Consider the following 13,776-nt stretch of genomic DNA (forward strand, 5'->3'; position numbering starts at 1 on the left):
TGTAGAATTAGACACTGCAAGAAAAGTAAAAAGAAACAAAAAAATATAACTTCCTTGAGGGATTTCTAGTGTCAAGCTTACAGATTCTGAGGATGCTCAATTCACAACACTGGGAAGTTCGCACTAGCAAGAAGCAGCAAAGCCTTTAATTTTCAGAGCAAGGTCTACTGGCTTCAGAAGGTACCTGTCTTCATGACCAGGATGACATACCCTCAGGCTCAGATGAGCTTATGTAGTTGGTCTGATAACATGCAGGGGTGCATAACTTAGAAACTATAATTTGATCTTATATTAAAATGCTTTTAAAAAGTAATTATTACACTAATAATTCCCATTGACGGGAATAGTCTGCAAACCCAAAGAAACAGGTAACATTTATTTTCCGCACTGTCCCCAGCCTGCAAATTATCTAGAAGGAATACCTTCCAGAAGCAAGGGAAGTTAGTAACTTTGTTTGCGATCAGGAGGAACAGAGACTATTTCCCTCAGTGACTACTGAGAACACTAGTACAGATTAAGGGAAAGTGAGCCAGAAGTTTAAGGAATATTATTTAACTGAGTGCTAAGCATCCTGTTTACCTGCATTTCTTTATTTTTACTGTTTTACCAAACCAAGATATTAAATGAGAATCCACACGTAGCCTCTTTTTAAGACTGTAAGAGAAGCAGTAGAGAAAACCACGATCCACTGATTGCTGAATATAACTTCACCACGACCTCTGGAAAAGGCAGCTAAAAGCATTCATAGTGAAAAACACTGGCTGAGCCACAAACTTCACCTGCGAACTCTCTCTAAGGTCACGAGCATTCACATGAGGACTGCGTGTGCAGAGAAGAGACCAATGTGTGTCACAGGCTTTGAAGCCTCGGCAGAACTTCGTTGACGTTCAGGGAAGAGGGGATCAAAGGCTTTGCAGGCAGAATGTCTCTAGCTAATAACAGGCTATGCATGGAGTGACATTGTTAAAACATTTCCCTCTTATATCCCTAAAGGAGGAGTTTTATTGAGTTAAAATGATCCTTGAATAGCCTCTGGGCTAAACTGTAAAACACATTTGAAAAGCGTAAAATCTTTATTTATGCCAGGAATGTTTGAAACTCAAAAGATAAATGTCACTCAAAAAAACAAGCATGTCCTAGGTATTCAGTACATAATAGGGCACAGCTGTAATAACAGTCAATGAACCAGAGACTCCCTACATCATGTCATTAGCTCACTTTTAATAAGTCTATCTTCTTGTCCTTTTTATAAGGACCATAGGGAAAGAAAGAAATAGATCATGCACCAAACATCTGTGGCTTTCTCAAATTGTCTCTCTTAGAAGACAGATATACTTAAGGGACCTGTCTTGGGATATAGATTGTAAAGTGCACACAACCCTTTCTAAATATGGATTTTATTTAAATAGGGAGCATCACACATCATTTGTGAGTCGCTGAAGACAGTGCAGTCTAGCTTAACAGAATAAAGACTGAGCGCATAAATAGCATCACAGCTCCTGCAAGTAATCAAAGACATATATTGAAATAAAGCTTGGCGCTCAACTTGGTGCTGAATTTATCCTCTTGAAGCTACAGATTTCAGGTAAATAAAACTCTAGTTCTGAGGAGGTTTTAACAGCTTTTCCTTTTTCCTGTATGTAACAGACTGGGCTATGTGGTTACACCTGAAAAAAATATCTGTTTGATGTGTTTTTATCACACTGTTATTCATTAATCCAGAAAAAAAGAAGAGAGAAAAATGGATTACGGAGTCAGCTTCTAGACCTGACACTGCCACGTGGAAGCGCACATGCACAGCTACTATTGCAGTCACCTCTTTTTCTACATCTTTTCATGTATGGGTTAAATGATTAAGCAAGATGATTATACAGGCTACATGAATTATTCTGCTTTGTAAGTGTTAGAAATACAAAAGATAAAAGGATGAGACTCCTGATAATCAGATTACTGTTTTTATAGGGAAGCCAGAGCTGATCTATGGTGTATCTGTTTTTTTGTTATTCTTCCTACTACAGCTGTGCGTAGATGCCTCAGTTTGGATCCAGGGTTGGTTATTCTCTTCAAGCTTTCTATATGAAAAGAGCTGTGCAGAGAGAGGAATCTACTTTTTACAAGTGCACAACTGACCTGTGAGTGGGAGTAGAACTCAGGTTTAGGCATTTTTAGGCACTTAATTGAGGAGTATAATCATTTTTGATAATTACCAGGAAAAGACTGACGCCTCTAGGTAGAACTTAGCTCACAAAAAGTCTCCTGTGTTTCCCTTGCATTTCTTTCTCCATCAGGTAAGCAGAGATTCCTATTTACACTCTGATTTTTTTTAAACTATCTGAATCCTATACGGATTACATGGAAGAGCCAGGTTGAACTGAGGGTAGAGTTTGAGGGGGTGTCGTGTCCCCTTTGTTCTTCTCATGATGCTAGGATATGTGACAGCACAAAACTCTTTGGAATTGATTTAGTACTGACACTGGCTTATTGGAGCTGAAAGTTGCTACCACGATTCGGAGCTGCACTGTTGAGACCATGGTTTACAAGGCCTTAAGAACTAATCAGACATAAAACTACATTTAAAGCTGTTACACTGTGACTTTACTGATGAAAAAACCCCCAGTCTATTTTATTATCAAGCAGGCATGCAGTAAAGACCTGAGGTATATAAAAAAAAGATTTGACTATCAGCATGGGCATATTGGGAAAATACAGAAAATGTAATTCTTTTCATTGAACTTTGTTGGAACCCTGGACATTGAATAATATTGGAAATAATAGAAAGGGTAAGAGCTCAGGAAGATGCACATACAAAGCTGGGGTTTGGAGACAGAATATTCAGCCTGACATGGAGTAAGCTGCTCTATCCAGGAAAATGCTGTTGCAAAATTAGAGTCACAGACCTAAACCCCCTGTTTCCACCTATCCTGTACAGGGTTTCGATTTTGCTCATTCTCTTTGCTCTGCCCCCGTGGACCCTCTGGTCTAACCTAGACAACGGAAATTGCAACCCTACACGGTGACCCTGAGCCACTTGAATATGGTACATGGGAATTAAAGATAAAATTGTAGACAAGCTCTCTTGGGACAGCAGTTCATTTTCTAGAGCTTACACAGTTCTTAGAGCTAGGAAGCCCAAAGACATCTTCAAACATAAATTATCTGACTCCATAGTAAAACTGTACAAGTGTAACATAAACTTCTCTATAAACTAATTTGTTCAGATCAGTTAAAATCCCAAAATGGGCACTCTTCCTTTAGAGTGTTCCAATTAATTTAACATGAAAAAGTAGAAAACACTCTAATTCTTAGAGCAACACAGGTGTGACTGTGCAGAGGTTTGCAGTAGTTTAACTGAAATGCTCACATGCAATTTAAAACTGCTTCCCCCATAATCAGGTATTCTAATATTCACAAGGGGAAAGAGAGTTAGTGGAAAGTTGATCTCAGTCTGCTCATTGCTGACTCCAAGGAGGAGTACCATAGCCGTTTGCTATAATACCATAGCACACAGTAATGCTGTACAATACACAGATGAGTAAGACTGGATCCTGCAGTCTCTCTGATGAAAAAGCTTAGGAAGGAGGTGGCAACCCACAGGCAATTTAACTAAATCAAATTTCTCTCTCTCCAAAGCTATCTAGTCTTATTGAGCTACTCTGTAAAATAAGGCAATCCTACTGCAGTTTTCCATATTCATGTATGCATGAACTTCATGTGCTGTGACAAATGGTAAGAGTTTTGAGGTTATCATTGCTAAATACCAAAACAAATGATTCAACAATACTCTCCTGAACTTCTGTGAAGCAGGGGTATTCAGGTTTACAGTCGCTCTGTACCCATAGGTTTACTCTCTCTCCAACTGAAGTGCACGGGGAGTCTACTCCCCCAGATTTCATTGAGAAGGTCTTGCTACTTGGATGAAAAGGTCAGTGTTAAAAGAGCACAGTAATTACTGAACAGTCTCTCGCCTGGTCTCCTTCCAGTTGCCACTATCCTCTTTGCACACAATCAGCACACACAGATGGAGGTGGGAAAGGGCCTCTGCAGATCTCCTAGTCCATCCCCCCTGCTGAAAGCAGGGTCAGCCACAGTGGGCTACTCGGGGGCTTGATTAGTTGGGTTTGAATAGCTCCACAGATGGAGATGCCACAGTCTCTGCAGGCTACCTGTTCCAGTGTTCAATCACACTTAAAGAAGTTTTTTCCTGCATTTAAATAGAATTTCTCGTATTTCAGTTTGTCACCACTGGCTCTTGTCCTGTCACTAAGCACCAGTGAGGAGAGCCCGGCTCTGTCTTCTTCACACCCTCCCATCAGGCCCTTATGTACATTGATAAGATCCATCTGTGCCTCCTCTCCTCCAGGCCGGGCAGTCCCACTGCTCTCAGCCTCTCCTCGTATGACAGATGTTCCTCTCCCAGCCATCTTAGTGTACCCTTCACCGGTCTTGCCTCAGTATGTCCATGCCTCTCTCGTACTGGGCAGGCTGTGTGTGTGTCTGTGCGCTGAGCTGTGCACACCCCACGTGCCTCAGCAGCGCTGAGCCGAGGGCACGGATCACCCCCCTCCGACCTGCTGGTACTGCTCTTCCTATAGCAGGCCCAGATGCTCCACCAGGACCTCCGGGTCCTTCTCCACAGAGCTGCTCTCCAGCCAACTGACCTCCAGCACGCACTGGTGCGTGGGGTTAGTCCTCCCCAGGTGCAGGATGCACTCAACTAGAGGAATGCTAAAGACAGACATTGAAAATAGCACGCTGGATGAGGCTTACCAGAATTACATTCTGGAAAGCTAGGAAAATACACAGACTCTAAGCTTCTTCACAGTACCAAAAACATCACTGTTGAGGAAACGTTCTGTATCATTTTTACACATCACCTTACTCGGCTTTGGGACACAGACCTAGAATAAGAGCTCTTTACAAACCAATTCTAGCACCTTCTCCAGGTAAAACTAAAGCCTTCAAAAGTAATGGCCAGCACATGCTAGTTGTTCCTGACTTTGCTCTTAAGCAGTTAAATACATTTTTATCATTAGGTATATGCTTATATCCAATACAGTTATACGGATTGTATTTACACAGATACCACATTTTTTTTTAGATAGGAAGTGCAGCCCTCTTCAGGAATATAGTAAGTTTTATTTCTTATTTCTCACCTTGGGAATTCCCCAAGTTTCAACAAGCTGAGGATGTTTTCCGTATTTGTTTTATTTTACACAATAAATACAGAGAGAACTGCATTTACTATTTATTAGACATGCCACTATCATACTGTTTGCATGAGTTTATAGTTGCTAGAACTAATGAATACAATGCTAAACAAAATTAAGCAAACATATTTTAGATCAAACAAACATAATCGCTTCTTGTATGGTGAATCTTCTCACCAGATCTGCTGGAAGGAAAGAACGGGGACACGACTGTGTGTGCTGAGATACCAGTGGGATGACCAAGGCTTCTTAAGACCTGCCTGGCAGATCAGCATCTGCTAACGGTGCAGATTTCTGCAAGTTCTGAAAGTTCTCCTTATCTCCTCTATATTGCAAAGACCACTACAGAGAATACGTCTACTTAAAATGCAGTTAAGTCAATTAAGATCCTTGGTTAGTATATTAATTCTTTTGCTCAGCAGTCCCGAGTCATACCTGCAATCCCTATGACAGTGTGCAATACCATAAAAGCAGCGATACGGCAGAAAACCTATTACTTTCTCACACAGCATCTGCAAAACATATTCAACTCATGTATGTCCCTGACCCAACGGCTGCGTTTTGCATTGGAAAACCTCCTCCCTCGTTGTTGCAAACTGATTATCCAGCAGAACAACTGTGTTGTCCCTATCAAATCTTAGCCTTTCTTTAGTGAATTGCACACCCTATTTCCATTTAAAACCTATTTGGGCTCCAGTGGAAGTCTTCTCCTTGCTACAACCCAAAGGCAGTAAATGCAGAATCACCCTGACCTGGACTGGATGTCTTTTCCCCTTGGGTTACTTAATAAAGTTCCAAGGAACACACAACCTTCTGGTCTTTACAGACAAATACATTTAAAAAAAGCCCATAACATGTGGTCAGAAAACCCAGAGAACCTAGAATACCTGCGCCCAGACATCTGACCATGCTAGCGACAAGCCAGGCAGTGTGGCACAGCTGTCACCCTCTCTGCGTGACACGTCCACATTAGCACACCACCTCCCAGGGTCCCGAATTCCATACCCTCTCCCACAGCAGCCAGTGACCCTTTCTAAATGGGGTTGATTGGTGTTATTAGGAGATAACACCTGCGTGGTGCAACATACTGATGTGAGAAGGTGAGAGCCTTCTTTGGGCAGCAGCAGAATGCTTCAATATAATTGAGAGGAAGCCATGCCAGGCAGTAACTGAAGGCATGCATTACAGTGCAATCAAAGAGGACGATCAACAAACTAAATTAAATCAAAATGTGTGCCCTTTCTCTTTTACTTCCACACCAAAGGCAGAAAGACTTACAGGAACTGGAAACATTGCAGTGTTATACCTGTCTAGTCATATTTTGTAAGAGAGCTTTTCTTTTTTCTTCCCAGAGAAGCCTGCTCATTAACCTTTGCTGGAAGGGAAAGAAAACAAAGTGCAATAAAAGTCCAGCAAAACTCATGCCAGACAGGTGGAAGAAAAAACCCAATCCATTTTCTGAAATGATTCTGATTTTCCCTCAATTCAGGGTACCAGATCTCAGCTTTACAATGGTTTTGTACTGTAAAATGTATTATCCTCCTTTCTCTCACAGCACCAGCAGAATCAGAGTCTGGATGTTTCCAACCTTACAAGTGACAACGCAGCACACCTTTCCTTTACTTCTAGACCACGTTTGAAAACTCTCTGGGAAAATCTTCTTGAGATTGTTAGTTACAGACTCTAGAACTCAGAGTCACTGTAAAGGTATCGGCGAATTTTTCAGCAACATTTAAGGTGACCCTTTTTGAGTGTGTGTATCATCTATGTGTATATGTAAGATACAAATATGTGTATGCATGTGTGTGTATGATCTGTTTATGTACAAAAACAGAGCTGCTTTGCAAACTGACTGACTCGTAACATACCAGCTGAAGTTATTTTAACAGAGTCTGGCAGATCTCCCAGTTGCTGCATTACAGAAAATTAGTACTATGCACGTTCTGATCTGCTAGGCTGGTGATGGATTCATAGGCAAAAATGCCCATGTGTACGGTGAGAAACACGAAAATAAATGCTTGTTCAATTTTCAGCAGGTCTTTGGAGCTCAGAGACCCAGCAAACATAATGCCAACTGATGCCTGTCTTGAACTTTGTTCATCTGAAGATGTACAGTGTCTCATTTTTACCACCTAGAGAACTGCCACAAAAATCACATTTTTGTCATTAGAAAATATAAAACTTTCTGCAGTTCTGTCTTAGGCTCCTGGAAACCCATAAGCTCGAAAAACCAGCACTTTGGGCAGATGAAGAACATTCTGCAGAACAGCTTTGACTAAGCTGGGATGGGCCCTGACAGTGCTTGAAAAAAGCATATGAATACTGAAAACCCAGTCTTAAAACTGCCACTTCATCATACCAATTGCAAGGGTAAAGGGCTCTCAAATCAAGGTTGGTGGAAGTGAAATAGCCTGAATCCAGGAGAGACTGAGGAGATCCGCGTCGTAGGGACCATCTGTACTTCAGTCCTCTCTCCAGAACTCGCAGCCTACTGACTCACCTCGTTCCTTTCGCAGACTTGCCAGGGGCTCTGTCCCCACCACCCGTCCGGCTGTACCGAACCGTATCACCCCATGTGACACCCCATCCACAGAACAACCCCAAAGCCATGCACTTCTCCTGCCTCCTGGAGTCCAGCAGAGCTCAGTCATTTAACCAAAGCTTTATCCAACTGGTGGATACCTCTGTCCTTCAAGCAATGTACCTAAAGTCAGACAGCACAAATAATAGCCCTAGAGTCATGACTGGCTCTTGGAGTCCTTCGGTCTCTTCCAGATCCAGCTCAACTGTGCTTTAATTCTTTTCTGAAACACCTGCCAATTAAACCCTTAATTATAATGTAATACAAGATCTTCAGACTTTCTCCCCCCACTCCCCATTCAGGTGTTTAAGTACGACATCAGCTAAAAATACGCTTCTGGTGTGTCCCTTTTGTGGTCTAACCAGGAAGGGAATGCAAGATGAATTGAATTGTTGTAATTCTTCTTTAAAAGATGACTTACATACATATTTAAGATCTAATTTTAGCAACTTGCAGAATGTCTAGGGGAATTCTAACACAGTAAACCAATCGACATGATCAGAAGATAACTCAGTTAAGCCTGCAGTAACCCACACCACCTAAATGTACTTTTATGCAAAAATGCATAAAAGTAGAAAAGAAACAGACAAACAAATTGCTTAAGCAGCCTGCGGGTTTCATTGAACGAATTTGTTATTGCCAGAAATGCATTGACTCTGCCATGTCACAGGAACTCTGAGTTCTGAAACAAAATCAAAATCCACCTTGCACTGCGGTGCAAAGGCAGTCAGCTCTGGTCCCCGGGGAAGCACACTGCAACGCTTTCTCAGCAGAGAAACACCTTTCACTGACCCTAGAGAGTTCCTTCTATGGAGTGTCTTCGGGTGATTTCTAACTGCAATGGTGATGAACAGGCTGAAAAAACAATGTGTCTGATATAAAACACAGAAGAAAAGAGAGCAACTAAAAAAAGGCTGCTCAATTCGCTGACACAAGTCTCCAAAAAATGTAACTGTAACAGTAGCAAATTGCTTGGAATGGACATGAAATGTATGTTTCAGAGCTGAAGTCAATGACTAGATGAGAAAGAGATCGTCAGAAGATGTTTCAGTTGGGTAGATTCACCTCTATCCGCCTACTGCATAGTTAGGTAGTCCTCCAGAGCATTTGGAAATGTACTGACTGCTGTCAGAAAACAGTCTGTTGTCACATTTTTATGCCTCCCACCAAAGCTGATCTGCAATCTGAGGAGAAGAGATACATCCTCAATGTGGAAAACACTGCAGTAACAGCTCGCTAGGAGAACGTCTACTTAGAATGATGTTAACGTGGTTTGTGCTTTGAGGGAGACAGAAACGTAGGTATTTCGGGGATGGGGTGTGGGATGGGAGGAGGTGGGAGCAGACTTACTGCACACACTCATGCTTTCAGTGCAAAGCTTCCCGATGGTGAATGGCACGAAGCAGAACTACAGAAATTTCAGGATTTGGTCTTTCTCTTCACTGGCAAACATTACTCCTAAACAAATGGTACCTAAACAAATGCTGGAGAACAGTCTAGATTCTCCACATCTTTCAGATAAATGAAACCTTGTCAAATGAAAAGCAAATGGTAGAATAGCACAGCAGTGGCAAAAGCTCCGATCCGACAGTCAGGGCGGGCATACTGCTGTGCTCATGCAGGGCCTCGATGACTTTAATAAGTCTCCACAGAAGGAGAGCTGTCGCTTTGCACACTATCAGCTATGACACCAGGACCTAATTCAGCATTCAGCTCCGCACCCCCATCATGTTGGCAATAATTCAGAGTTGGTGAGACAACTTGTACAGGGAAAAAAAAAAAAAAAAGCAGTGTTTTAAACCTCTAATTTAATGTTAGCTTTTTATGTGTCTAACATCAAAGCATTCTTTCACTTCTATTTAATCAAAATTAATCACTAAGATTACTACAGTAATTTACGTTGGAGATCATTGAAATGAGTGTTTTATTAAAATCTGGATTTATTAATAAAACACATTCTGGCTAAGGAATCATATGAGCCTGCTATTAGAGACTATTAAGTGGGGACTGGGAGTTAATCATAACAGCCATGCTGCCAGGTCCTTTGACAGCAACACACACTGGGTTTGTTTCTGCTTTTGCTTTTACTAGCATATTCAAGTCAATTAGTCACCCCAGCACACGAGTGGTCAGAGTAACTCCAGTAAAACAGGGAAAGGAAACAAAGGTACATACAACTCAGTGGTTTTGAACAAAGAAAGGGTAATCAGAAAGAGACTCACCAGCCTGATTAGTCGTGATGTTGACAGCAGCAAATTGTCTGGAAAGTGTACTCAAGTCAGATACCCCGTTGACTGCATCAATCTCAAAAGTGTAATTGGTATGTGCCAAAAGGTCTACTACTGTCACCGTGGTGTTGGTGAGTCCAGTCTGACGGGGTAAGAATCGCACACTGTCGCTACATGGCTCACACATCTTGATGTTTCCTCCACATTTTTTGCATACGATGTTGAAAGTGACATCTTTCCGACCTCCAGTGTCAAGAGGCCAGCTCCAGTCCAGGAAAACAGACGTCTCATTGATGTTAGAGATAACATTTCTTGGAGCAGATGGAGGTCCTGCAAAAGGGAATGTGAATGCAGAGGGATGAGATTTTCTGTAGTGCTCTAAGATGGGAGTAACAAGGGCACCAAAATACAAACCCAAAAGCCATAAATAGCCAAACTTTTTGAGTTATTTGCTGTAGAGACTCCTGAAACATTTCACTAGACTACAGACCTAGACTATCCAGGACCATGTCTTCTTATAGACAGACAGTACCCTCAGGATGCAGTTCAGGATTGAGGGCTGAAAATATTGGTAGCAATTTAAAAATCCTAGCTCTCCTCCTCGAGTCTGACAGAGAACAAGAAGAAGAAAATGAAAATAGAAAGACATAAACCCAACCCACCAATTTTTGGTAGTCTGAACAACATGTAAGAAGACATGGGGGGCAGTAGATGGCTGAGTGCAATGGGATGTGAGAGGAAGGAAGCAAGCTGCTGAGATACAGATGAAGGAGCAAGAATGACAGCCCCGAGCATTATGATTGCTACTCACTGGTGCAAGCCATGGATGGAGGGTCTTTCTCAGAGCGAAAGTAATTCTTTTCACACCTGCAGTTCAGAGACGCATCCTCATAGGTAGAGCTGTGAGGTGGGCATTTGGCACACTTCACGTTGCCAGCAGAGGCTTTGTAGAACCCAGGTTGACAAGCTGCAGAATAACAGAAGTATAGTTTTAAATGCCATGGACATGTCGATTTTAACATACGTTTTTGTTACTGCCCTGGGGCCTATCCATATGTAGATCACATTTTGCAGATGTTTATGGTCTAAGAGTACAGATTCTTCTCATAATGAGAAAACTGATGGAAATAAACTCTCTTGGTAGAACGGTGCTCTTCACTCATCAACTTGGATTTGCATTTAATTTTGCCTGAAAAACAAATCAGTGTATTGCAACACCAAGAACAAACATTTTCTGTGCTGCATTTTGAGAACTTCACTTCTTTTTCTTCTCTTCTGGTTAGTCTGCCAAAACATTGGTCCTGTCCTCCATGAGCAGCTAACTTTATCCTCTCTCTGCTGCCAAGGTTTGCCTACAAGGGCACACTAATTGCAACCTATGTCTGTTCACTTCAGCATGACTAAGCAAGCCAAAACCACGAAAATAACCTGAACATTGAAAGAGCTTTTCCAGTTCTGAAGGACCATGCATCAGGCTCAGTCAGCTCCTTCTGATACTGGGCGAGTATCAGGAACTTGCATGGTCTTTATAAGGAGGATGTTTTTTGCATTAACCTAGTCCTCCAGGGATGGTGCTTGCACCCGTAAAAGCTGCTTCTGACAAACTCTGGGCAGTGGTGTTTCAGTAACATTGGCACACTCCCTCTGTTGTGGCTCCTGTTGCATTTTAGACTGATTCAGGGCCATGTTCACATCAGAAGAAAACAGACTTTGAAGTTACAGAAATGAACAATTTAGCCAACAACTTTTTATGAAAAACCCATGTAGTGAAATAACACTTCTTTGTTTGTTGACTTCTTTCCGCCAAGATAATACCACCATCTGAAAATAATAAAAAAAAAAAGAGACCAAAACCACATAAGAATCAGCAGACTCTACTGTTCAGCTGATGCTTCTTGCCAAGACACGCACCGTTCTCCAAATGGAATTTACCAAGTAAGACCATTCTGGCTGACACCGGTCACCTGTAGCTCTGTACTCTTACCTACAACCACCATACACAGACAGACAACGTAACAAAAGGGAGCACATCTTAAAATGCGTTCTGCTTTTGTTATGCTCTAGTTCCACAGCAAACACTGCCTAACACACAAACACACTAGGAAAACCCCAATACATTCTCATTGCAAGTATTATGTAAAAAAACGAGCGATACAAAGAAAAACACAATTTATTTTTGTGCCTGGAGCCCAGACAGTCAAGCTTAGATAAAATTGCCCAGGACCTGTCACTGATTAAAATGCTAATTTGAAGTCAAAAGAACGGGTTCACCAGTCTTAGCATAAGCCTAAACAGGGACATGCTTGTTAGATTTGCCTATGGAGATGAATGGATTCACAAATGTAGTATAAAATCCAAGATATGTTTGTATTCACTCACACACTGTCCAAATAGAAAAGTGTTTGGATGGGCAGCCTAAGGCGGAAAAAGGGTCAGAATAAAAATCCCAGCATCTTTGTAAGTGATGGAGGAGAGACGGAAGCTGCAGTACTAAACTGGGTGTTCAGCTTCCACGTTGTTATTGTCTGCAACCAAATCCTAACTGAACTTCTGGATTGGGTAAGTCTGTAGATTAATTCCTGCTGCCAAAAACCTGAGTGAAACGCACTGGCAAGCAGGGAGAAAACAAACGCCTGTACAGTAGTAGGTGCTATTCTGAAACCCTGCTCAGGCTGCACCGAACACGGCGCGAGAAGCACGAAACACTTCCCAAGATAGCGCCAATCTCAGCCGCTCCCCCACCCTCGGCAGCCCCTGCGACGCGGCTTCCACGCTGGCCAGGCAGTGGGCAGGGACACCTCCCGCGCCCACCTCCCTCCTGCAAGCCCTGAGGAGACGATCTGGAGTTCGAGCCCCTGCGGCGGGGGCCCAAGAGGCAATCCCTGCATGCAGAAAAACACTAAAAACGACCCCGCAGCGAAGTTCACAGAGCCTAGTGCCAACTCGTCCGGTCTGGCACAGCCTGTCCTCCGTCAGCCGGCACTTCTTGGGCTCCCATCTCCTCGAAGGCTGCAAGGGTGTTTGGCGAAAAAACAAACCCGAGGAAACGAAGGAAAGCTCAGCCTCTCTTAAACGCTCCTCTAGGACAAAGTGCAGCAGAAAACAAGAGTTGGCCTTTTTGGTTTTGTCGTTCCTATTGTTGCAGCCTTCTAAGACTCAAATCTCTTTCCCTCCCAAATACTGCCCCATGCTACACGCGCCGCCCCTACAGTGAGCCTCGTCGGTCTCCCTCCGGCTGACAGACGAACCTCAAACGATTTTACTGTCTCTGGGCTCAGCATGGCCACTCCTGGCCCTCAGACAATGAGCCAGGCAGAAAAGAATGGATGCCAATCCAGCTCTTACCAGCACTAGTAACTAAACAAACACATCATGAAACAAACATCACACTACATCTGTCCAGATGTTTACACAGTGCTGTCACCAAAACTTCCCATGGAAGCTCACTGCCAGGTATTAAACTCAAATGTTTTTGCTGAATCATGTAGACTCAGCTTGAAAGGAAATTTTTATATTGATGGGCAGGTATACACGAGACCAAGATGTGTTTAAGAATACATACAGTATAATTTTTCATTTTTTGAATAATTCTATATACTAGTTTAATGTAAAGATTGGAAAAAGACTAATAACCTAAAACTGAACCTTTGTCATGTGGCTGGTCTTCCTCCAAGACACAATTTCCACTGCTTATTACGCATAATTAATTCATAGCATCGTAACACATGAACATTGATTTACAGGACAGAGCTACAGTAAG

The 13,776-nt window shown here is 42.4% G+C and overlaps 1 protein-coding gene across 3 annotated transcripts in view; it reads right to left on the reverse strand.

Annotated features, from left to right (window-relative positions):
• EPHA3 (EPH receptor A3) overlaps positions 1–13,776 on the reverse strand; it is a 234,058-nt gene that overhangs the window by 71,652 nt on the left and 148,630 nt on the right. For all 3 annotated transcript variants that reach the window (XM_075434971.1, XM_075434980.1, XM_075434962.1), the window contains exons 4-5: positions 10,828–10,983; positions 10,011–10,346 (exon numbers count right to left, since the gene is read on the reverse strand). In XM_075434971.1, the coding sequence (XP_075291086.1) occupies positions 10,011–10,346; positions 10,828–10,983 (492 nt within the window). The remainder of the gene's footprint in view (positions 1–10,010; positions 10,347–10,827; positions 10,984–13,776) is intronic.

Source organism: Opisthocomus hoazin, chromosome 1, assembly GCF_030867145.1.
Source record: "Opisthocomus hoazin isolate bOpiHoa1 chromosome 1, bOpiHoa1.hap1, whole genome shotgun sequence".
Classification (NCBI taxonomy): Eukaryota; Metazoa; Chordata; class Aves; order Opisthocomiformes; family Opisthocomidae; genus Opisthocomus; species Opisthocomus hoazin.